The 26777-nt window shown below is 46.0% G+C and overlaps 1 protein-coding gene across 2 annotated transcripts in view; it reads left to right on the forward strand.

Moving 5' to 3' along the window:
- The window catches only part of NUP205 (nucleoporin 205), a 920380-nt gene that overhangs the window by 826267 nt on the left and 67336 nt on the right, over positions 1–26777 (forward strand). For both annotated transcript variants that reach the window (XM_078671666.1, XM_078671676.1), the window contains exon 35: positions 15419–15545. In XM_078671666.1, the coding sequence (XP_078527792.1) occupies positions 15419–15545 (127 nt within the window). The remainder of the gene's footprint in view (positions 1–15418; positions 15546–26777) is intronic.

A 26777-nucleotide genomic window follows, 5' to 3' on the forward strand; every position in this document is an offset into this window, starting at 1 on the left:
ATGAATCCAAGATTGTTTCTGCCCACTCTGCAAGCATTAAGGGGTCCGGATCCTCATAACTTGGGGCCAACATGAGTCTTAGCCCCCTTGGGACCCTCCCAACCTCCAGATATCTGGTTAGGGATTTATGTTCCCACCACTTGGACTACTCCGCTTTACTTAATTTCTCGAGTTTTTTAAATAGCTCTCTGGCATTTTGGCCGGGTGGGGGCATTAGGCTTGGATTGGGTGCTAGTAATGTTTCCCCACTGGGACAGTTATTGAACATGTCGATATATATATATTGCTAGCTCATTGATGATGAAACATGCGGTCTTAAATCAATTGGAATGCAGTTAGTTAAAGATATAATGCTAATAATCTGATAGGTCAAGATAGAGCGGTAGAATCAGGCCCCTCACCCCCCTGGGACTTAACTTTCCAAAAACACTGGGAAGCCTGCGCCAATCTCTGACACCCTCCCTGGGAACGGCGTAACCGGATCCAGCAGCTTCGAACGATAATAGATCTGCACGACTTTGTGTGCTTCACTGAGGCTTCCTGCACCCCTCATTTTATACATAACCTGATTTACATAACATTTTCCTTCTCACAGTTTCTTTTGCTCCCCGTATTTACAACTTTACACTTACTGGTACACATCAATTACTCTCCCAGGGCCGTCAAACTACTCCCAATACCTTTCATGGTCAGTACGACCTCAACTGTATATCTCTCCCCCGATTCCCATGGCTACCTTAAACCTTTAACAGAACATCTTAGCAGATAGTTGCAGCTGTGCAATGTCAAAAATAGGCATCACTAACTCAATGCTGTTCATCGGTTTTCTGCACGCATTTTCACTCAACATTGTCTAAGGTAGTTACTATGTGCGATTGTGCACAGACAATACACTGACTTTTTGGCTCGGACTTCGACCAGAGCCAGCCATATGGAGGCAATAGTGGAGGGGATAGGGAAGAGTTGGAGGATTGCTACACGGACCTGCAAGACATGGGCAAAACAGTGTTCTGGTCCTCCGGTCACTTCTCCAATCAACATGTTGCTTGTCTCTATAGACAAGTGACTCTAACTTTTTAACTCCGCATACAAATCCAGTGGTGTAGCAAGGTCAACCCAAATGTCAACCCAAATGTCATTCCAAAAACGACTCCTTATGCTTGGAAATGTTTGGGAAACGTATATTCTCCTCAGCCAGCCTTATCATAAGATCAATCAGTGCCAGCTACCTTCATGGACGTTATTCTCATGCCCTTTGGGACGTGGGTGGTGACAGTCCCAGAGGCCCTTCGGGCTTCTTCACCCAAACCCTTGAGAATGACTGTGATGCAGCTTAATTATTCATCCCCTCTGGCCTTTATACCATTGATTGTCTAGGACGGGTCATTGGGTCAAGCATGTTCATCTGACTCTATGCATGGATGAGATCCACGGACTTCTGAGGTGATGCCCATGCATCCTTCATGGGCATGTCTTTCCACAGCAACTGCCTGTTTGGCGAAAAGATGAACTCCACCATGGAGCGTTTTAAGGAGAGACGAGCTGCGGCAAACTCCTTGTCTAGCAATCCCACCTTCTATAGTTTTGCCATTTTTGGGGATATGCCAGGGGCTTGGGGTATCAACAGCTTAGGGCCCTGCCGTCTGTACAACATACTCCCAGCCCTTTTGAGATTGGGTGGTCAGTCCAGCAGATAACAACCAGGAACTAAGGGGTAGCACCCAACTCATTCCCCTGCACCTCCAGCAACAACCTCCAAATCTCTTTAGTGTACCCTTAGTCACACACAGCTACCCAGTAAGAGGCAACATCGACCACTTCCTGTCAGTGGGGAAGGAAATTACATCTGACATGTGGGTCCTGCACATTGTCCAATGTGACTATGCCCTGCAATTCCTTTTTGAACTGCCACACCTACATCAGAGCAGATCACTGAGGATCATCAGTCCATTTTCCGTCAGAAGGTGCAATCTTTTTTAGCCAAAGGAGTCATATATAAGATTTCCCATTCCACCAGAGATAAGCTGCTATTAGTGCGGTGACTTGTGGTGTCCCTGTTCTGGATACCGGTCAGGCTGCTATGTGGCCATCTGTGAACATGTTCAAGCATGACTGCCTCGGCAGCCAGATCTGACTGGAAGGGTTATTCACTTTTTTGGTCCTGCAGGTCTTTCTTGACCTGAACTATTCTCGGGAGGTACTGCTTTTGTATCTCTTCGCAAGATAAGAAATCTGCAATTAGAAGTATTCTTCAGATAGACAAGTTAGTTCCCTTTAATAACACCCTTTATAATGGATACTCTACTCATAGATTTCTCTCCGCCCTACCATCTCTCCGTTCTGTGAAATGGTCTCCTTTTCTGTATGGACTGAGGTGTATTATATGGTGTGGTTATGCAACCTCACCATGCAATACACTCACAAAACCATCTTGGGTCCAGTCAGGCTTGTTTGTAAAACCTCTTGCTCAACTCCTGGATAGCTGTGGCTTTGAGCAGCAAGGGTTTAACAAAGGAACAAGTGTAAAGCATTTAGAAGCACCAAACAGCAAAATATTAAAGTCATACAGCGCAAAATAAACCTGACACCAGTTTATAAATATAGAGTATATTTGTATGAATTTTTAGGCACCAAGATGAGCAAAAGCCACTACAGGGTTTTGGAGATATAGATTTATAAGTTAAATATAAATCTCAGCTTTTCATTCTATTTTTTGAAGTATTATCTGTTATGCAGAACATTCCAGAAATGTTGGTGGCTCCAGTGTATCAAAAGTACACCATGAGATCCAGAAGAGTTAGCAAAAACGCAGTGGCGACAATATTAAACAGGAAAGAAATTGAGCCGAAAATAGGGCGAGTCAACAATAAAACAATGGCCTAGAGTGCTCAACAACTCAATTCGGTACAAAAGGGGGTGGTGATGGACGGAGCATCTGAACCAATCAAACACTCACACCCAGTCAAAAGATCTGGGTATGATCCATCATCGTTCTTTAGCCCACTCTGCCACCCCAGTTCAGACATGGCCATATGCAAATCAGTCTGACCCTGTGCCGCATGGGAACAGTCCAGCCCGAACTGCCAAGCCATGCCTTCCCTGGACCGGAAACAAGCTTCCGAGGACTGGTTTCTGGTATTCCAGCCGTCTTCAGCCCGGCTTGCTTGAATCCAGTGGCAAAGTGAGCAAGGGACTCACGTCTGAGCATACCCTGCCACACTATGGCGGCCATAATGGGACAAAAGGGGGTGGTGATGGACGGAGCATCTGAACCAATCAAACACTCACACCCAGTCAAAAGATCTAGGTTTGATCCATCACCGTTCTTTAGACCACTCTGCCACCCCAGTTCAGACATGGCTATATGCAAATCAGTCTGACCCTGTGCCTCATGGGAACAGTCCAGCCCGAACTGCCATCCATGCCTTCCCTGGACAGGAAACAAGCTTCCGAGGACCGGTTTCTGGCATTCCAGCCGTCTTCAGCCCGGCTTGCTTGAAACCAGTGGCAAAGTGAGCAAGGGACTCACGTCTGAGCATACCCTGCCACACTTTTGTACAACAACTCAATTCAGCATGCTCATCAATTTCAATTTCTACCTTCTTTAAAAAGCCAAAGATGTTGACTACTGACGCAAAAATATTTGACAAGTTAAAACATGCCCCTTCAGGTTCTTATCAACAGCTTCACCAAGTGGAAAGCGAGAACCAAAATGTCATGCAATCACGACAGGGCAAGGAAGCATTAAATAGGTTTTTGTCCCTGCAGCATCTTCCAAATTCATTAAAGCATAGGTGTATCTAGATCAAATGGAGCATGCAAACAAGCAAACCCGTGGCGAGATTAGATCTATCAGTCCACCTTCAAGAATGTCAGTTGGTGGACCAGACCTGGATGACTCTATTCCTGGCGATACCCAAATGTAACATTGACATTACCCATTGGCTGAATTGAAACCACATCTGAGGGACTGGAAAAATTATATGGACTGCAGTATGATAGCTAAAAAAAGTGGTTTACAAGATTAGGGGTTGCCTTAAAAAATGAGAAAAAATATGTGGCAAGTGGAATGACTATCGTGGGGGATGGTGTCTCCCCCTAACTTGAAAATGGGTTCCAGTGCCTCTACTGATTATATACCCCCCATTTTACACATCTGTAGGTAGGTGGGTGGGCAAAGGGCTGGTACTTCTCTGATGGGCAATACAATTCTGAAACTATATCGATGTATGACAACAACGCTATTGTGGTGTTTTACTTTGCTTTTGGCATAACTGTAGAGATTTTTTTAAAAAAAAGGGAATGTCAATTGAGAGATTGCTCCACTAGATTTAGTACTTCCACTGATCAATGGAATGTAGTTTCAAGATGATTGAGCCTCCAAGTCACCAATGTACTACTGCAGTGGTCCTGGCTTGAACTATGTTAGAGTATCAGCCTTCTTTTAGATGCTCCTAAATCAACCCAGGAATATTGACCAAGGACAATGTAAGAGCTCAGACCAGACTGAATTATCACCCCTTAAAATAAAGGAGGCCTTGTCAAACTCATGCTGGTCCACCGTAATGAGCGCACCAAGTGCAATAGTGAAAGCCTTAACCTTTCAATCTGACAACATCGATATACAAGTGGTTTCACTCAACACTCTAGCAGTATTCATTTCCAGGATTAATACAAAACTTGAAACTTTGAACAAATCAGTGCTAAAGGCCAGGAGCGAGGTTGAGGAAAAACCAAATGTTTCTGTTCACCGCTCATGGAGAAATTAAGCTGCCTCTCCACAATGTTGCAATGCTTGGCTTCGGATAGTAAAATGAGAACTTCATGACCAACATCACTTAACCATCCAGAGAGCAGTGTGGCTTAAGAAAATTAAACCTTAACTTCTTAATTAGTGCACTCAAAAAGAAACTTAGAAAATAATACTGTTGAGAACTCCTCTGCCTCTTTCGGTTCCAAATATTACTTCGGTAAACACAGAGATAAGCCCTCAAAAACATCCCTGAGTTAACCAAATAAGTCATCAAGTTGAGCTTCATTCTGTAAACAGTCCTGAGGATATTCCAGGCCTGAGATCTCCTCCACTTTTGGAGAGCTCACTTAATGTCAACAATAGCAGCAGTATCTAAGAAAATGATAGCAAACCATTATCAAAACATGAATGCAAAAGGTTGAGAAAATCAAGAAACAAAAAGGTTTGTTTAGTTAACCAGCCAACTGACCCGGGACTGTTGAAGGAGTTCCCTAACTTTCTTAAAAAAAACGAACTAATTTGATCAAAGTCTAAGGAATCTGCAATATTACCCTCATCTTCATCAGAATCGGTGGAATTGCTTTTATTTTTAAAAATGTGTAAAACACAGAGCCTTACCATCCCAGATTGTGAAGCTCTTTTTCTTTCTTCACTAGAGCTGACCCATAAACGAACAGTATCAGGAGTGCTGATCTACTGACAACCCCTGAATCTGGAATGTTCAATCTTTACTGTTTTGGGGATTTGAATTTCCACCTGGAAGCCCCCTCGAATAACCTGGTGATCATCCCAAAGAGGATTTAAGTGTGCTCAATCTGGCTCTTGTTAATTCTGCTTCCACTCATGTAGCAGGTCATCTTGTTGATCGGTATTTTCTTATATGGACCTGCTGACTTCAGACCCTCCACTGCAGTTGTTGTGGTCTGATCATCTTGCGGTACCTTTTTAGGTTAAGTACCAGACAACTGTCCATTACATCTATTATGGCTCATGATATGGTTAGAAATTGGGTGAGTTTAGATGTTTGTGCTCTGACTGCACAACTGCGGCGTGCCATCCTGGATTTCAGTCACAGTGGATCTAGACCAGCCGCAGGTTGATCATGAGCTCACAAACGCTCTGGAAGCTGTTCTGCCAGCAACTCTGAGATCCTCCCAGAGAATCCACCATCCCGCTCCCTGGTTAAATGGAGCCCTGCGGCTTAAAAAACATGCTGCAAAGGCCTAGAAAGACATTGGACGAAATCCTATAGTGAAGAGCACAAGCCTATCTACAAATTAGGCCTAAACAATTATCATAGGCTTTGCAGAGCTGCCATAACAGCATACTATTCTGATAAGATCACAAAGGCCCACAAAGCTGCCCTGAAAGTATTTTGTGTGATCAGGGAACATTCGGAGCTTAACTAGACCTCTCCGGCACAAATGATATTAAAAAATACCTGAAAAGAACTGCCTTCGTTTTTTTTGTTAAAAAAATTTGTCGATATTATGTCTGTTTTCGCAGAAGCTCAGTCAGCTGATTTGCTGCCTTGGTTTCACCTCCAGTACAGGGATGGATAAGCTAGCCCAGAAGGGACTAAAATTCTGACACATTTGTGATCGGAAGTTCAGGAAATGGAACAATGGGCTCTGTCTGTTTTCACCCAATTCTTAACCATATTTAGGTCAATTAAATCGTGTTCTCTTTTCTATCCTATCCATCTGTCTAAGTTGAGCCTTTTAGATTCTGAGGTACTTCAAAGATTGGTTGAAGTACCCAACTACTCTCTGAAAGAGGATATATCCTGGATGAGGGCAGTACAGCCGCACTGATATTACTTGATCTCAGTGCAGCATTCAATACTGTGTCCCACTGCACTCTCCTGGCAAGGCTAGTGTCTTTGGAGTCGCAAGGTACGGCACTAGCATGGTTATCCTCATTTATCAAGAATTGCTCATTTCAGGTCTTTTCTGGCAGTTCAAGATCACAGGCACATGCACTAAAGCCGGGTGCTCGGCACGGAATCTGATGCATTTTAATATCTATGTACGCCCTCTTGCCAAGTTGGTGGAGAACTGTGGTCTAACTTTATTCTTATATGCAGATGATACTCCTATTGTCTTCACTTTGTCGTCCACACAGGGAAATAGCTCCAGCACCCTATATCTAGGCCTGAGCAGGGTCTCTGCGTGGATGGGCACAAATTCTCTCAATCTGAATGGAGAGAAGACTGTGGAATGGTCCTGGGGACAATCCCCAGTCATGGGGCTGTCAGCATTGGCCGGTTACTTTGGGCCACCTTCTGGCCTTCTCAGTGCAGGTAAAGAACCTTGGCTTCTGGTTTGATGCAAATTTCACAATGAAGCCTCAGTTAGGTAAGGTAGCTTCCACCTGCTTTGCAGTTTTGGGGTGGGTTAAAAAGATCACTAGTATGCTACCTCTTTCTGCTCAGAAAACAGTGATCCAAGCCCTGATCCTGTCCAGAGGTGATTATGGAAACTTCTTATACTTGGTGGCCGAGTAGGCAGTCATCCAGCGCTTGCAAATAGTACAAATTGCGGCAGCCTGGCTACTTTTTCTTCTTCCAAAGTATGCGTCTCTGTCTCATTTGCTGTATGAACTTCACTGGCTGCCCATAGACAAGCGCATCCACTGTAAAGCTCTGTGCTATATGCACAGGGCTAGATTGGGCTCTGTCCCACAGTACACTCAGGATCTGGTGTCACCTGATCAGCCAACTCACATGCTCCGGTCATCTTACCATTCCTTGTGGGCTAATGCAGATATTGCAGAACAGACTTATTTGAAAAGACTTTCGTTTATAAAATGGGGAATAGGTCTAACAAAATATATGGACAATGGTTATCCCACCATTTTGGTCAGGCCTTTAACAGAGGAAGAAATTGAAGCTCTTGGTGCTGAACTGAATTCAAAGTCCGTGCAAGAGTGCACCGGCTCCTGCAATTCTGTTTTGTGAAATGCTATTGGTAAGAAGTCTTTCCGAGAGTAGAGCACTCGCCAATTTAACAATTACTTACTTGTGGACTCATGAGAGACACTGCCCTGAAATAATCGACTGAAATGTATCAACAAAGGACTGAAGGCACGCTCATAAACCCACCAAAAAATGAAGTTTGGCCCAGTTATCTCTTGAAACAAATTGTCTTACCATTGACTCATTTTCCCAAAGACCAATCTCTGGCCAGCACTTTTATCAATACAAAATCAAACACTACGATAGACTATGCGTCTGTCACATCTTTTGTACGCCGACGATGCTCTACTTCTCAGTATAACCAGGGTTGGTTTGAAGAATTCTTGTGACATTAGATGAGTATTCTGCAAAAAAAAGAAAGAAAATTAATTAGGAAAAAACTAAAATTATTGTTGTCGGTAAGTAGGTGAAGAAAGAAGACAAGTGGTTCATCAATGGCAATCTAGTTGAAAGAACATCAGAGTACAGATATCTAGGAGTTATTTCGGACAATCAGGGGAATATGCAAGCTCAGAAGCTGGCTGTTAAATCAAAAGCTAACGCCCTTTTATTCTATTAACAGGTCCTTGAGAGCAGTGACGATGGAGCCAATGGCCAGAATAATGAAAGCCAAGTTGTTGCCAATTTTAACCTATGGCTGTGAAGTCTTTGGTAGAAGAATCAAAATAGAGTATTTTCTGGATTAGGTCTTTGCAAAAAATCTATAGACAAAATGTTCGACTCCCAAGAAATGCTACACCATTTGTAGCGCCATTTGGCTTAAATGGCCAGGTGGTTATAAGTTGTTGGGGGCATTTATAAGAACATGCTTCAAGTGAAAGGCGGCTAAGCCTGATACCCTTGACTATGTGACCTGGATGGAAATAACCAGTGCGAATAATAAAACCTCTTTTGGAAAATATTTTGATACAGATTTAGAATATTTACAAACAAGGGACCTGTGGACTCTGCTTGTTTTATTGTCAGAATTTAAAAAACAGGTAAATCAATGCAGCAGATTTCAAGAATGCAGGACAAGGATCTATCAATAGTTTTCGTGCCTGGATGATTACACGGTCCACGGTCCAGTCTTATCTGGGAGTATGCTATTCAATTTGTTTCAAACTAAGTTTATGGTTTATAGATTTTGAGGCCTACCAACAAATGACTATGCCTCACCTTGGATCAAATTTAAGCAAAGTGATAACTGCAGTCTGGGCAGTTCAGCACTCAAGACTATCATTCATATGGTCTGCATTTGTCCTAGTTTACTAGTCGAACGCAAATCCCTGTTGAGAAAACTGCTAAATGAAAAGGGTATTGGTTCCTGCAGGCAATTATTACGTGCTTGGACCTGAACAATTTGCAATTAAACATTGTTTTTACAAAGTTTATGATGTAGGTGGAAAGCAGATTAGCGAAACCTAGTCAACCGTGCATTCAATTCGGCTGATCTAGCCATCTGCATGAAATATTAATCTTTCACATGATTGGTTTTAACGTTTTTTGGTGTAATGTTTTATCGAGCTTGGGAGAAAGTGCCATCTTTCTTGCTTTGGTATGTCCCCACTTTTTTCTGAACTGCTGATGTGCTTTGACTGAGTGTGCCCTGGGCTCCTGCCAACCAGGTACCCAGGGCCTGTGTTTCTTCCCTAAAAACTGTGTTGAAACAAAACCCAATTGGCATCTCTGGCCACCTATCTGCCTCTAGTAAATGGTACCCTAGGCCCCCAGGGCATGGTGACCAGAGAGGACCCCTAAGGGCTGCAGCACTTATTGTGCCACCCTTAGAGGCCCTGTACCTTGGTACCCACACACTGCCTTTGCAAGGTGAGTACCTAGCTACAGAACTAAACAAAGAGTCAACATGGCACACATCCCTGTGCGCCATGCCCACAGACCCACTGCCCTGGCATACATTAGTCACCCCTCTAGCTGGGTGCCCTATGCCAGTGGTGCGGGCACAGGTGCATGAGCCCTGTACCCCTACAGTACCCAGGGACATTCCTGGGCACTGTAAGTGCAGTGATGCCATTAAGAGTATATGGTGCTGGGAGGTTGTCATTACGAACTCCACAGCACCATAATGGCTACACTGAAGAATGACAAGTTTGGTACCAAACTTCTCAGCACATTAAACCCACACTGATGCCAGTGTGAAATTTAATGTAAAATGCACCAGAGGGCATCTTAGAGATGCCCCCATGAAAACCTAACCTACAATCCACGTCTGGCTGAGTGGCTGCAGAGGCTGCCACACAGCAGACATGTTGCTGGACCCCTGGGTAGGAGAGCCCCGCTCTCCTGGGCCTGCAACAATGCACATCCTGGGCGAGGTGCTAGGTCTCCTCCCCCAGGATGGGCAGGGGGAAGCTTCAAAGGCATACCATACCGCCTCTGTGAGCTTCTCCAGACCATTTGCTGTACCCAGCATCCAGCCCCCAACCGTCCTGACCCCCACTCTGGCGGGAAGACTGGCGGGAAAAACTACGTCAGGAAGGGGGGTATGCCAGCCTGTGTCAACCCCACCCCTCAGGTGGGTGAGGTGAAGCACGACCCCGGGCCCCGGCCATCTTGTAGATGGGGAGCCCTGCCCAATCCCAGCTAGGCTCCTGCCCCGCTCCCACAGGAGAGGAGCAGGCTAGGGGGTGTACTCACCCCCAGGACAGGGACCCATTGGTTCCTGTCCTTGCCCTACCTGTAGCACCCCTAAATTTAGTATTCAGATCCTGATATCAAAAGTCCCGCCGCGCAGCTGCTAATAGGACAACCACAACTGACGCAGCCCCAGCCCGGCCTGTTGATCCTGGAACCTGCTCCTGCCTAATCCCGGCGACCTCCGCGGACAGCAACCTTGGGACACGCAGAGGACCTGCCTGCCTTGACCCTCTCGAAGATTGGGACTCCCATCAGCAGAGGCTCTGCTGCAACAACCCACCTGGTGCTCACCAGGAAGCTCCGGACCAGCGCACTCTGCACCAGCCGAGCCTGGGCCTGGCAAACCGTACCAAGACCACGAGGACGTCCCCCTGGCGACTGGGACCCGAAGTCCAGTGCCCAAAGACCCTGCTCGACAAACCAGCTGACGCCTGCAGACTCAGAACCAGGGGCCACCCCAACCGCGACCAGCCGAGGGTAAGCTTTTCCAACCCCCAAAGACACCCCTGCACCCGGCGGCCCCTGTGCCTCCCTGTGGGGTAGCTAGCTGTGCTCCAGCATCCCAACTTACCTCTCGAAGTGCTGATCGCCCCTGGAGAATCTCCGTCCCCAAGCCTGCAGCCTTTGTTCCCTCTTCAAGATCGTCATTGGATAACATTGAGCGCCCGATGGCTCAAAAGCACCCTGCACTCAGCCGCCCGAGTGCCGCTGGCTGTGACCCCTTTGTCCTATCCTACTTCCCCCCTTGCCCTGAGCAAGTGACCAGGAGCCCAGCTCCCAGAGCCACGTGGCCTGCTAGCCAACAGCCACCAACCGAAGGCCCCCTTTCTCTCATTGAATATTTTCTCCATAGGAACCCATTGTCTGCTTTTCTATGAAATTTCTTCAAAGTGTCTACTTTTGAAAACTGCAAATATTCTTTAAAAATTGTACGAAATACTGAAACACAATTACCTACCTGTTTTGAGTTAAACCCCTAGTGCTGGCCCTAGGAGACCAGTGCTGGGTTACAAAAGTAACGCGATCATACCTGCAACCTGAATTTCTTCCCATTGAATAACATTGTCAGGTTTACATTGAAAAGTTTCTAAGTGTGAACTTTTATATTCCTGAAAATTCATCACAGTAACTTAAACGTTTTTGCTAATCTGGTTTCAGCTTAGGCCTCAGGACTGAATCTAAGACACTACCAAAGTGATCCATAAAGTAATCAACTGTACTTCTCTGTGAAAAACCCATTGAGCTCAATGCTAGAGCGTGTTTCAGAACTGTGTTGCTTACTATCTATCCTGTAATTATTGTGTGCACAAACTTTATTGCTCCTTTGCAAAGTATTTACATGAGAGCACTCATAACTTGAAAAGTATATTTTTATAACTGTTGGTTCAAAAAATAAAACAACTATATCTGAGGATATAACATCAATTGGCCGGGAGTTCAGTTCTTGAGTGTGTGAAACCTTTTGCTGACTGAGCGTGTACAACAAATGCTTTACACTGTCCTCTGGTACTGCCTTACTGCTCTACTAAGCTACCACTTTGGAGAGTAAGGTCAGTTCTGGCTTTAACCTCTGTTATACCTCTGGGGTTGGTGGTCTCTATACATACTGTACTTCATTCTAGTCCAGTATATACAGAGCCACTTTCTCACAGAGCTGCTGTTGCTGCATTTTCCCCAATTGATCAGCTTTATTACTCTTCAGTCATTGTTTGATGAAATTTTTTTTGACTCAAAATGGTAGAATGTGATATGATTTTTTTTGCACTGTTAGGAAATTATATTTTTATTGTTAAATCCTTTTAATTTGAAGATTGTTTCTTAACACACAGCTGACTGTTGGATGATTAATAGTAATTCAATCATTGCTGTTTTAATTTGACAGTTTTAGTGTTTTGTAATGCTGCATTGAAACTGTTTTTATTAACAATATACAATAATGTTATCTAGTTAGAGAAAATACTAATCACTTAGCCAGTACACCATTCAAGAGACTGATAATGTAATATACATTGGTATTGGGTTTGATTCAGACCAGTTCATTACAAATAGTAGATATGTGTGATGTAAATGCTTAGTCTGTTGAACCTGACCAGGCAGTTCCTGCATTAGTCAAAAGGCTCTTAACCCCTTGCATGCTGATGACGGCCCCCATCCGTCATGCACTACGGTGCTCGTGTGTTGATGACGGCTGGGGGCCGTCATAAACCCATCCACTCACGATTTTGCAGCACAGAGGGAAAATCGCTGCAGCATGGAAGGGGTTAAGTTACTCAAGAGGGATGGTATATTGGCAAAGACAGTCTTCCCAGCCGATACAGCTGTCGCCCCAGTTCTTTCGAGGGCATGGGTCTGGCAGGTAACACGTATGTGATCAGGGCATCGGTCCTCCCAGTCCCCTTCCTTTACAGCAACAGCCACCACGCTGCTTTACTTTGTTTTTAATGGTGCGTACCAATCCTGTGAGTGGTAGGATTTGTCACTTCCTTCCACTGTATCATCACGTCTGGCAGATGGGTCTTACCAGTCACCAAGCATGGATGTGCGCTACCCTTGGTTTTTGCCCTGACAACTCTTCTACCCACACCCCCCACTACAGACCGGCACCTGTCCATTCTATTACAAGAAGTGTGTTTTGCTCCTAAAAGGTGCTATCGAGAGGGTTTTGGACTCATTCTATCTGATGTGTAAACTGCTATGGTTTATTGAAATGTACCAGATGATGGTAAATATGTATAACCCAAAAATTGCAATAAACATTGTGTTAAAAAAAAAAGTGTTTCGAACTTGGAAAGAGGAGTAGGTTGTTGCTCTCGCTATTTCCTTGTGCTGGAGGAGTCCTTTTCAGGAAGGACAAATTCAAAATGCTCATGCTTGGCCATAACTAGTGTGCTGTGGACTCTGGGACCTGGTTTTGCTCCAAGTCACTTGGACTTGTTCTTATCCTACCACTCCCTCTCGTGAGAGTGTTTGTGGTGTTGGCACTTCAAAGACAAAACTCCACTGCGTAGTCTGACTCCTAGCCTCTTACGAGGCAGGCACATGTCTCGCGTCGAGATTACCAAAGTACCCCCCGGTTTAGATGATCCCCAGATTCTCCCTCAATGTGGGTGTTATCATAGACTAGAAGCCTTGTTTGGATCTGATTCTGACGCCATTTAACCACTCCAAAATGTGCCTCATGACGAAGGGGTTCTCAGAGCAGTTGACGTGTTCGACCTACATCTTATTGCACAGACTAAGACAAACATACTGACAGAAATATTGGAGCCTGGGCCTGCTACTTCAGAGCCCTTACTACCTTTTAACGAGGTCCTGATGGAAACCTTGCAGATTTGATCGGAGCCATGCTCAACTCCTTCAGTAAGTTGCCCAGTATGTGACTCAGCACCCAACTACCGAGAGCTTCGTATTTCAGGCTTCCCTTAGCAAAGCAGACAGTATCATTCATCCTCACTGAGAGTCAAAGCTAATTGATGACTAAAGCAAAAGAATCTTTTCCTTGGTACCCTGATTCTGTCTGCCACCCCACAAGCATACTTGATGCAATATCACCAGTGCGATATGTCCGCCATCCCTGACTAATTAAGGAAAGCCTTCCCTTAGGCAGTGAGGTGGGCAGGACTGTGTGTGATGCTCCACGGGCACTAGTATCCTCATCAGGCTTCATGCATGGATGCTCACCACAAGAATTCCCGCCAACATGCCAGAATCTCTTATGGATGTGCCGATTGATGACGCCAATATTTGTTTTGCGACAAAGTTCTATGTTAGTGCTTCAGAGACCGTAATGGATGGCTCCTTAGGCTTGCCATCCCCAGCATGTCCGCTCCACCAACAATACTGAAAATTCAGGGTCTGACATGTTGACAAAGGCAGCCCTCACAACTGTTACAACAGCTAACATAACCTTTGAGTGACTCAAGAGAGCATAGTGGTGGCAGAGGCTGTGGTCACCACCAAGGACTGCAGTCTTCTTCTTCAACTGCCTGCGCTGCGACCATGTGGCTTTGATTCCTCCTCCCATGTTCATGCATGGTTGATAAGAGGCAGAATTAGTATGTCTGCCCTGCTGGCATCCTGTAACTTCAGACCTTTGGGTGCTACAGATTATTCAACATGGTGCCCTCCCATTCACATACAGCTACCCCAGACCATGTCCCACCTGTTTTTGTACAGACCTCAGAAGATTGCCTCCTTTCTTGTGGCAGAAGTACGGTCACTACTGGCCATTCGAGCAATAGTGAGATTGAAAGAGGAAAATGACATGGAATGCTACTTCTATGATTTTTAGTACCCAAAAGCATTGAGCACTCAGGTCGATTCTGTACCATTAGCACTTGAACACCGTCCTTCAGAAGGACACATTTTGTGTCTAAATGAAGGAGTTCCTTTCTGGTCACTTCTGTGCCTTAAATTATTTCCTTTCCAGTGAGCATTCCTTGAGTTTAGCCTTTTTCCTAGAGGACAATGTTTAGTTTCGACCTGAAGCCTCGCTGAAAATTGATATCTAGCTCACCTGGTATTCACAAACTTCCTCATCCCCGATAGGAACTAAGTTTGCTCTAATCCATCATAAGTATTATATCAATAGTGTTATCTATTTGAGAAAGAGTTACGTCTTTTCAAAGGCACTGGCAGCCAGTAAGTTTTGTTTTCCTAGTTCTTAGTGGGCAAAGAATTAGGTATTTTCTTAATAACTGAGTTTGCCTATCCCGCTGGATATTACGTTTAATCCTTCCCTTGTTTTTAGTTACATTTGCCGTTTTCTATATAATATATGTTTTATTTGATAACTACCTTATGTGGCGCTCTTATTTTCCTTTCTTGCAGTGTGTATATTTTAATTTGGTTTATATTTCATAGTTTGTTTCCCAAAGACACTTGATTTTTATTGTAGTCAATACTTTGGGCATTAAATTTCATTAGTGAAGTTTCCATGCTGGGTGTTTGTGGGATTTTCAGCTGTCTCTTTTTTTTCACAGCAGTTGGCACCTTATTTCTGCATATTTTGATAAACTTGCAGATATTTATTTATTTAAAATTTTACACAGGTGTTGCAGTTCCTTATTGCCCATTCAGACACAATCCAAGCAATTCTACGATGTCAGGAGGTGAGCGCTGGGTCGCTGAAGGAGCTGGCTTTTCTAACAGGCATCATCAGCAAAGCAGCACTTCCAGGTAAGTTGAGCTTAAAATAAGATTGTACCTCTCTGATGCGGAAGCTGGTGGTTGTAGTGACTTTATAATCTTAACAAATGTGATAACCAAAGGTACACAGACTATTATTTTTCACTTAGCATCCTTTTTAAATGTTAACACTTTCCTACCTCCTTTGGACAAATTAGTTAGCTTGCTTGTATGATCAAATGAAAGAACTGTGAAAGCATGGTGATTTATTCTCCTTTCACCCCCCGCCCATTCTGCCTAAACAATAGTGTAGGAAGCGGTCTCTCTCTATATAGTGCACCAAAATGAGTTACACTGTGCAGAGAGTCCAGGCAACCCTGTCTGATTTACAAAGGCAAAAATGACAACACTAAATGCTCTCTTTTGTGGTAGTGTGAGCAAGCAGTTTAGGCTTATCAGAGGGTAAAGCAAAGCATTTGTTGTACTCACAGAGGCAGTAACTGAGATACTCACTCAAATTTAGAAAAATAACTCTTATTTTTATATAAATGTTGATACCAAGAACTTCATAAGCAAGTAAATAATTTTTAAATATTGAATTTCACAGGTAACTAAAATGCTCACTTAAAAGCGTCTTTCCAGGTACTGCTTTCCCATGAGGGTAAACAGGCCTATACGGCATACAGGTACTTGCAGTAGGTTTCTGGGGGTCCCCTTCAGGATTTAAGGTGGTATGGGGGTAAGGTCCAAAGTACCACCAACAGCTAGAGTATACCTGCCATAGTGTGTAGGGTTGCAGAGGTGATGGTCTGGTTGGTAGACCTACACGCTACATTGAAGTAGGCGGGGCACTCAAAAACTGGCTGCAGAGGGTGGACTTCGAGACAAGTCCGGGAGTTCCCAACAGGGGTCTCGGTTCACAAGGGTTCTGAGAGCAAGGCAGAACAGTTGGTTCTTGTGAGAAGCTGGGTTTCTGTTGCAGTAACCACCCCCTTATTGCCAGACTACTGATGCACTTTGACATGATGTGCCCTGGGTCCCTGCCAATCAGGTTCCCAAGGCCTGTGTTCATTCCCCAAAACTGCACCTTGTACACCCAATTTGCACTCTGGCCACTGATCGGCCCCTGGTAAATGGTACCACAGGTACCCAGGGCACTGTGACCAGGGAAGGCCTCTAAGGGCTGCAGCACTTATTGTGTCACCCTTAGAGGTCCTGTAGCTTTATACTCACAAACGGCCTTTGCAGGCTGCGTGTTTTGATGCAGAACAATTTGAAGAGTCGACATGTCACCCCTCTAATTGGGTGCATCATAGCAGCTTTGAGGATACAGGTGCATGAACCCTGTACCCCTACAGTGTCTACGTCAATTCTTAGACATTGTAAGTGACGTGCTGCCATGAAGAGTATATGGTGCTGGGATGTTGTCATTACGAACTCCACAGCACCATGATGGCTATACTGAAAGCTGAGAAGTTTGATATCCAACTTCTCAGCACATTAAACCCACACTGATGCCAGTGTGGGATTTAATGAAAAATGCACTCAGAGGACATCTTAGAGATGCCTCCTGAAAAACAACCAGCCTCTGGTGGGTTCCCTGACTGGTACACACCAGCCTGCCACCACTGGACCCCTAGAGTGTGTACCTTCGCTCCGTGAGCCCAGAAACAAAGCTTTTCCTGGGCAGAGGTGTTCACACCTCCCCCAGGCCATGAAGAGCCATCTGTGGCAGGGAAGCTTCAAAGGCCTGACAGCCTTTGTAATGCGACCCCAGCCTCTCCTGCTATCAGGAGCAGGCCCCCTTCCTGTCTCCCCTCCTTTTCGGCAGGGAGACAGGCGGGAAAAAGTAGCCAGCCCAGAAGATGTGCCCATCTCTGCCAACCCCATCTCTAAGGTGGGGGAGGTGAGGTAAAGCCCACTCTTCAGTGCCTGCCATCTTGCAGATGGCCGGTACTCCCCAATCAGGATTAGGGATTGTGCTCACTCCCCCACGTGGGGTGAGCACACCAAGGGTGTAGTCACCCTAAGGTCAGTCGCCCATTGGCTACTGACCTAGAGACCCCTAAAAGAGTTTGACGCCCACTGACTTGGCCCAAGCCCTACCGGCCGGTCCCCACCTCGAACCTGCTCCAGCAAAATCCCAGTGTGTCCTGCAGCTAGCAACCTCAAAAAACCCGGAGGACCTGCCTGCAATCCCAACAAGCATTTGCAATGCAATAGGTCTCGCAATTGTGAGATTTGGAGCTATTGGCATTGCAAATGACAATGTCTTTTATTTTTGCTTTTCTTTTTAAAACATAACACATTTAAAATTCCTTTTATCTATCTGATTTGATCATCAATACATAAGTAAAAGGCATCATCATTTACAATGCCAATAGCTCAAAGTATTGATCATTTCTTCAATCTCTGCCAGAAACACAGAACAACCTCGACCCTAAATGTGTATCTGCCCCTCTGAATGGCTCTGTCAGATGTATTGTACATTCTACTTGTGTATCACTGTATGTATGTGTGTGTTAGTGTGAGGACGTTTGTGCGTATCTGCGTGTAGTAGATGGTAGGTATATGTATGTGTGTGTGAGTGTGACTTTGTGTGTGTGTCTGGGTACGTGTAATGTGTATTTGTGTTTTTGGGCGCGTGCTTTGGTATATATGCGAGTTTTTGTGTATGTCTGAGTTTGTGTGCCTGTGTATATGTGTGTGTAATATCGGAGTAAGCTTAATTGTGTACTATGTGTATGTGAATTTAACCGTGTGTTAGGTTGTGTACTAGTGTGTGTAAGTGGAAGTGTATGTGTGTGTGTCTCTCTCCAAGTCCTTTATGCACCGGGTTGCCTCGGCTGACTTTTCCTATGCAACACCAATACATCAATAAAAGACTGTATGTTAAATCAGCACTAGTGGTACAGACTTACAGTGCGGGCGAGTGGAAGGGGCAGGGTGGGCAGCCAAAAGCATGCTGTGTACAGTGTGGTAAGTCAGTGTGAACCCGTGCCTGCAGCAGAGAGAGCCTCCTGCGCACCGCCATGTTTGCAAGCCCTCGCCACTGATGTTGTTACCACACAGCCCCCAAATAAGCCGCCTTAGAAATATTCATAACATGCAGCATCTCCGAGGAGTAGGAAGATGGTAGGAGTAGATTTCTACAAGTCCTGGCCCACTTGATTGGCATATTAATTAATTCAGCACGTCCCTTAAGAAACACAGCGTTGTCATCAATCTGCCAAGCAAAAAGGACTCCATCAGACTAGAGACCTGAGGAGATCCCAAGAATATAATATACAGGGGGTTAGCAGTCTCTATTCTCTGCACTGCTGTCTCTTTCAGAGCAGCATCTTGGTACATAACGATTTTTTACTTTATTTCGTGAGTTGTATTCTTAATTAACTTAATTGTCATATGCTTGATCAATTGCACCCTTTGCTTCCTGCTCTTCGGCCATACACCAGCCAGGAATCAGTAGGCATGATATACCGACCTTCTCGCTATAAATGAACGAGACCTTAAACTCTCCTTAAACTCCATATTTAACCACATGATTTTTCTCCTTTTGCATCCTCCAGTTTAATGAATTGTACCCTCGCTTTAGAACAAGAAGCAGCACAAACACACACACCCACACACACACACACACACACACACACACACACACACACACACACTGGTTACACACAGAACAAGCAGCACACACACATAAACATACCCAGAATAGCAGCCCAGACACACCAACTCACACTAGGTGCACACAGAACAGCATCACAAACACACACACACACACTTGGTGCACACAGAACTCACGTTGCCCAGTGCTGCTGCTAGTGCACAGTTCCCCCCGTGGTGAGAGTTATCAGATCCGAAGAGCAGCATGCACCATTTGCCTAAGATAAACAGTGCGAAAGCGAGGCACGCTCGGCTGCTGTTTCCCTCAAAGAGTGCAATGACCTCTGGGTGTGCCTCGCCACCAGCCGCTACACAATGCTAAGAAGTGGAACACTGCTCACCCCCAGTTTGGTGCAGAGACAACAGTGGACTGTCCAAATAGGGCTCTGAGGGGCGGGGACACAGACTGGGCGGAGGGGTGTTCACATTGTGTGAGAGCACACAAATAAGGGCTCTGGGAGAGGGGGAGGGGTGGGAATTATATATAACACTGGAAACAGTATTAAGTATGCGGTACTCTTTATGTCGAACTCACAAAAAAATAAAAGTCTGAGTTAATTATAAATAAATAAAGTTAGCGCGGTGTCCCTAGCGGGTGCTTCGCTCATAACTGGTTGGGACGGGTGACTGTGTCCTTACAGATCCTCGTCTCTCAAACCCCAGACCAGCTCCTGCCTTCACTGTGTTCGGTGGATCTCCCGCCTGTGTCTACCATAGATCCTCACCCATTCCCATCTTCACCCCCACGCTGGGCCCCTCATGGTAAACATAGGAGCCTGTAGCCTCAGTTCTGCATCTTGTTTTGGTGCGGAATATGTCATTTAAATATGCGGGAGTTGGAGAGCAAACAGCTGCATCTCGTATTATCAGCAGAGAGATGCCCCCCACAACGTTTACATTTGGAAACCGCTTGTAAACTGCGTGGGTTATAGTCGGTGCGCAGTTGCCGCGCGGTTGCTTATGTAAACCACAATTCGATAGATTTTAGCATTGGCTAGTTGGATGCACAGAGCTGCGTGCTTTCTGCGATGTCAACAAAATTTAATGGTCTGGGACAAAGCACCGGAGGTAAACAGGCAATATGACCGTAATTAGGACGGTCGGCATGCCTCGTGAAAAACACCTCACAAACTGCTCACAGACTAATGAATGAGGCTTCGTGGCCGAATGAAACACAGTGAAAGAACAAGTCACGGGAAGTCTGAGCTGGGGAGAAGCGTGCTCCGTGTGCCGCCGCTGCTGAAAGTTGTACACATCACAATTGTCAATGAAGTGCGCATATCACATTACAATGAAGGAAAACTATGAATAACCAGTACCGCCTCTCCCCTACCTCCTCCACCGCTGAGGAACGCGCAGCAATGACTGCAAAAATGCTATCAAAAAAAACGAGCACACGCTGTGACTGTGAGCCCATCTGTTTGTTGTCTGTCCTGCGTGGGTGGGGTATGACTCCTCCCACACTTTGGCATGTGCGCCATTCATTTAAAACAGTGGTAGCCTGCTAAAACTTACCTGCAGCAGTTAACGGTGCTGGCAGCAGGCCTGCACTCTGACACCGCCTGAGATGTGAGAAGCAGCGCTGACTGGAATCAGCTGCTCACAGTGAAGGGGGCGGGCAGGGATGCGAGTACAGCCCCGGCCCCCGGGCACGCGCGTGCTGCAGCCGTCTTTAATGCAGTGGGAGGTAGTCGCGGGGCCTTGCTCTGTGTGTCTCGACATCCGGTCACACCGTATGTTTCATGAGTTACTGCACAGCTCGAGTGCGGAATGCTAACTAACGGCACCCAAAAGCATCGGTGATACCCGAAAATAAAATAAACAAGATGGAGCGAATCCAGAGCCCCACTGTGAGAAAAAAGCAGGAAGTCAGGCATCCTTGCCCGTGACATGGGCGGGGCCTGTGACGCGGCCGGAAGAGGCCGGTGTTGCTTGTTCATGCGGTGGCGGCTGAACTCCGGAGTTGCGCCGATGCGGTAAGTGGGGTTGGCGGGGGCGCGTGGGGGGGCGCACGCGGGGGGGGGGTGCGCGCGTGTGTATGGATATGTGTGGCTGTGTGTCTGTTAGCTGTGCGTGTGTATATGTGTGTCTGTGTGTCCCGATGCATTGTGCCTGCGTGGGTGTATGTGTGTGTGCGCATGCGTGAGTGTGGCTGTGTGTGATTGAGAGAGGCTATGAATGGGAGGCAGGGGATGTGCACGGCGCCGTGCGCGCCCTCGAGGAGGAATCTGAGACAGCGAGGCTCGTGCCTGAACGCTGTCTCACATTCCCCCGAACACGCCGGCAATAGGTCCATCGCTACGCTCGACCTAAAAACTCTGTCTCCCGTGAACACCGGATTTGTTTAAACACCAGACTCCAGCTCCTCAAGGATCTGTGAGTTTACACCACTCTGCAACCGATGCCCACAGCCTGAGTTTGAGTGGCCCAACACCAAGAGGAGGTCTCCCCGGCGTTCCTGACCCGAGATCTGGTGACCCCTGACCTGCCTCCAGCGGACGCCTGCAGACTCAAACCAGAAGGCCCCCTCCAACTGCAACCAGGAGCTGGTAAGAAGATACGACCCTAAAAGGCACCCCTGCATCCGACGCCCCACGGCCTTGAGTGGCCTAACCGACAAAGCCTAACAAACCCCCAATGCTCTTTATTTAGGTGTCCCAAAGGAGGTGAGTTCAAAATTGCAGGTCATACAGAATTGTGCGGCGAGGATGCTCACTGACACCCCCTACCGCTGCTCAGCAAGACCTGCCCTACGCTCTCTCCACTGGCTTTCAGTACTGGAGAGAATAAACTTCAAGGCTCTCTGCATAGCCCACAAGGCACTGAAGGGAAGTGGATCCTTAATTACAAATGCTATGATTCGCCCTTACAGGGCAAACAGGAAACTCTGAGCAAATGTACTCCATCATGCTGTGGTCCCTAGGATCAAGAAGGCCAGAAGTGGCGGAAGGCTTTTTTCACTCAATGCCTCCCGACTCTGGAATTCCCTCCCACTACATCTACGGAGCGAGCTGAACCATCTGAAGTTCTGAAAACAATTAAAGACCTGGCTTTTTCCATAAAGAGATCAGTCCTCTAAGTTACGACCGCAGCGCTGGGATGCTTCTGGGTACCCATGTGCTATACAAATGCCAATACAATACAACATCCCAACATACCTCTCCAAGTGGTGGTCACACCCAGAAGCCCTTCGGCCCCAAGCCTGCAGTGCTTGTGCAAACCGGAGACTCCCCATTGAAAGCTACAGGGCTTCTGGCACCAAAACATCACTCTGCACCCGCCTGCCCCAGTGCCACTGAGGGTGCAACTTTTGTGCTGGCCTAAACCCCCATTTGTCCTGAGCTTAAGTCCAGGAGCTTTGCTCCCACAAGCCAGTGACCTGCTTGTCAGCAGCTATCAACTGTAATTCCCCTGATCCCCAATTGATAATAATGGGACTCAGCACTCTGCACCCGACCGCCCAAGTGCCGCTGAGGGTGTAACAAGAGTGCATCCTTGACCCTGGGGGACCCCTGAGTCTAACCCCAGAACACAAACTCCCACAACAAAGTACTTACTTTAAAACCGATATCACTATTTTCCTCCATAGGATAACATTGATTGTTTTCTCTGAATAGTTTTTAAGTGTGGAGTTGGAAAACCTAAAGAAATTCTTTAAAATTGTACTAACAAACGAAAACACTTTTACTTACCTGTTTACAGGAAATGACCCAGTGCAGTATCCAGGCATACTGCACTGTGTAAGAAAAGTAATCTCAAAAGTAACTTGCCTGTAATTTTACTAAAAATCCTACACAATGTATATGTACTGTATTCTGAAAGGCATTGCATTATCAGCAAAACTACTGTAATCAAATCAAAGTACATTTACAATTGCATTCCAAAATGTGTTACAGTATATTTGCTGCAAAATACTTATCACTTACCTGTCACAGGCTTGCTTGGTTCTAGGAAATAAAATAACTAAAAGAATATTTTTATACAAAAAACAGTTGGTCTGAAGTTCAGTCTTTGAGTGTGCAAAATCATTTGCTGACTGAGTGTGTACAACACATTCTTAACAATGTCACCTGCTAAAGCCTTACTGCTCGACCACACTACCACAAATAGAGAGTTAGGTACCATCTAACTTTACCTCTGACTACCTTTGAAGTTCCACTGGATTCTGTGCACACTATACCTCGCTTTGGTATAGTATATGCAGAGCCAGCTTCCTACATTGGTGGATCAGCGGTGGGATATACAACTTTGCATTTTTGAACTGTTACCACCTGATCACACAACAGAACTCTTAGATTGTATTTAGAATTCAGATTTTTTCAAACTGGCATTTTTGCAAAATTACTAAAAGTCTTGTTAGGGCCTTGGTTAAGTCCCTCTAGAATTTTAGCAAAATAAAAAGTCACTTTAGCTAGGGTTAGAGGGATTAGAAATCTTTTTTAACAATGTCTCAATACAAGAACCCAGCTATTAGTTAAGGTAACCACAATGGCATAGAGTACATGGTTGAGGAGCATGACCTCACCCCTTACCTTCACTTGTCTTCAAGGAGGTAATGTCTCTATGCAAAATTAAAAAAATAACCGTGGGGTCCCATCCCACCAAACAGGAGCTGTTGGCTGGGTATGCTAAGGACCACCGATCTGTAAATGGTGAAGACCAATCACATGAGGAAGTAGAGGGAGGGGATGAACAGGTAGATCAACACCCTCCACTTCATAGGGAGAAAAGGGCCCAAGTGCCCCTGACTCCCAGAATCAACCTCTTAGTACAAAGATCCCACAGAGGTGGATCAGGTACCACTGAGGACATTGAGGACAGCCTCAATGAGGAGGAAATTCTGCTAGCCAGGTTGACCAAAGATTAGACCTGGAGACCAGACTCCTCGCTCTAGAAAAAAAAAGAGCAGAGATGGGCCTAGGACCCATCAATGGTGGCAGCAATTAAAAAAATATAGAAAGGAAGGATCCTATGATCCCAAAATCTCCAAAGGGATTGTCCCTAAATTTGAGGAGGGTGATGATATCACCAAGTGGTTCACAGCCTTTCAAAACTCACAAGGGAGCACTCCTTTGGACACTTTTCTCTGGTAAGTGCAGAGACAGACTTATGACCCTTAGTGGGGCAGATGCTGGCTCTTATGACCTCATGAAGAGAACTCTGATTAAAGGATTTGGACTCACAACTGAGGAGTATAGAATTAGATTCAGGGGGCTAAAAAAAACCAAAGTCAGCCCTGGGTGGAATTTGTAGACTCCTCAGTTAAGACACTAGATTGCTGGTTGACTGAAAGTAAAGTGCAAGATTATGATGCTCTTTATAATTTGTTCATGAAGGAACACATATTAAGTAATTGCATTGATGAAAAGTTGCATCACTATCTGGTAGACCTAGGCCCAATTTCTCCCCAAGACTTGGGAAAGAAGGCGGACCATTGGGAAAAGACAAGGGTAACTAGAACATCTACTGGGGGTGACCAAAAGAAAGGGGTTACAAAACCTCCCCAGAGGAATGACAGTGAGCCTCTTAAAGATAAAAGTAAGGAGTCCCAGGTAGCCCCCCAAAACCTGTCCGGGAGGGTGGGCCAAAGACACCTCACAAACCAAAACTGGGTACCAAGGTAAGAATTAGGGTCCCAACAAGGTATGGTGTCACAAGTGTTCAAAAGGCAGGACACCACACCAAGCACCCTAGCTGTCATAAAAACAAAGCCCCTAGTCTAGCTCCAGGGGTTGCCTGTGTAGCTTTGGAGGGTGATTACTCAGATGAGGTAGTCCTCCTAGCCTTCAACTAGAAACTGGGCCCAAAAGGTGAGTTGCAGATTCCAGAGGGGAGTAGACATTTCCACCACCTACTGGTGATTGACATCCCAGCCACTGCCCTGAGAGATACCTGTGCCAGTCACACTATAGTGAATATCTGAAAGACAGTTAATTATAGGTTCCTTACCTTAGAACTACCCCCAGGCGTCAGGAAAGTTTTTCATCAGCAATACCCCTGCGTGTCGAAAGGTGGCGTCGGTCAACTCCGCGTCGCGGTCGCCGGGATGACATCGCGACAGCTACACAGATCCGCTGACGTCAACTCTTTCTTTTTCCGTGCCAGCAAGCGCAGATCTGGAGAGAGCGATACCTCCAGACTCCTGGTGCACCTGGATGCCCAGCTTCAAGGCCTGCGGTTCTTGTAACCGACTGAAGTCAGTGACGGATACTGCCTGGAGCACGACTATGACCCCAAGTCGTGCTCAGACTGCCGGACCATGACTCGTAGTCTTTGCGGGAGCTGAGTATTTGGGTTGAGATGTAATTGAATATTATAGCTGAACCTGGAGAGCCTGCCTTTTGAGGAATTATTTTATATTGGATACTATAATATTCACTGCATTCTAGAATCTCGTCCCATAATGCTTTGTAGGGCCTTTGGTTGAGATTGTATTTTTGCCCATAACTGTGCATGGGGTGGTCCTAGGAGGATGGGACCACCACCAATCATTCAGCATGATGTGCTCTTTGTGTTCAATGCATCTGCTTGGTTCTCTCCCTAGGTTAGTGAGGACACCAAAATCATCACCTCCCTTACTGCTTGCAGTATTTTCATTTTCACTTTTGTGAGATGATGTGAGAAGTTGGCCTGGTAGGGGATGTTTCCAATTCTGGAACCACCTACTACCTGACCAAACAATCCCTTATGGTGTCTGGTTGTAAGTCAACCTTATTAGACAAGCTATCCTAGGGGTAGCATGGACTAAGCAGCCTAAAGGCTTAACTTAAGAGGTCGTGTTAAGCGAGCTGTTTTACCACATACAATCCTGTAATACCAAATGAAAGGACACCACACAAGTATATATTATAAAAAATATATGTGTTTATTACTAAAAACAATCCCCAGTATTCTTTATGAATAAAGGGGCACAAGCGTTAAATCAAAAGCACTGTTTAAACATACAAGTTGCACAATTATGGATGAGGGCGGGTGGCCACTCAAACCATATACTAAACAAGTGGTATAAGAGAGACCACTCGAACAGTGGTTAGGCCTAGGGCCTAGGGAATCGCTGGGAGCAGTCAGGACAAGCAATGCTGAAGTCGGGAATGGCCCTCGGGATTCGGGAGATGTGCGGAAAGCGCACGCATGCACCAATGTTAACCAATGGTGCGTAAAAGTCATAGAGTTAAAGTTTAAGGACACTTCCGCTGAACTTAGAGGAACAAAACTTAACACACAGACCCTAGAGGTGTGCACCAGTGTGGGAACACCGGCGGAGCAAAGTTACCTCACCCACAGGAAGTGGGTGCACAGGGTCGAAGTGGCGTCGGGTTTTGACACGCAGGCTCTTGGTGCTTGGAGCTGAAAGGGCTGCAGGCAGGGTGAAGACGAAGTGTCCGGTGGAGTCCAAGGGTGGACTCAAGTTGTAGAGTACCTGAAAGCAGAGGGGACAGAGTCTGGGTCACTCAGCAGTGACCAGGGTGGAACCAGGACGGAACCAGGCAATGTCGGGCGCAATCAGGTGGTCGTCGAGGAGCTTCTCTCCGCTGTCACGTGGGCTCTGGGGCATCTGCGACGTCCAGGAGCAGGTCACGATCTGTCCCACGCAGGCTCTCACCGTCGGTGCAGTCG

Source organism: Lissotriton helveticus, chromosome 1_1 (assembly GCF_964261635.1).
Source record: "Lissotriton helveticus chromosome 1_1, aLisHel1.1, whole genome shotgun sequence".
In the NCBI taxonomy this organism is placed as follows: domain Eukaryota; kingdom Metazoa; phylum Chordata; class Amphibia; order Caudata; family Salamandridae; genus Lissotriton; species Lissotriton helveticus.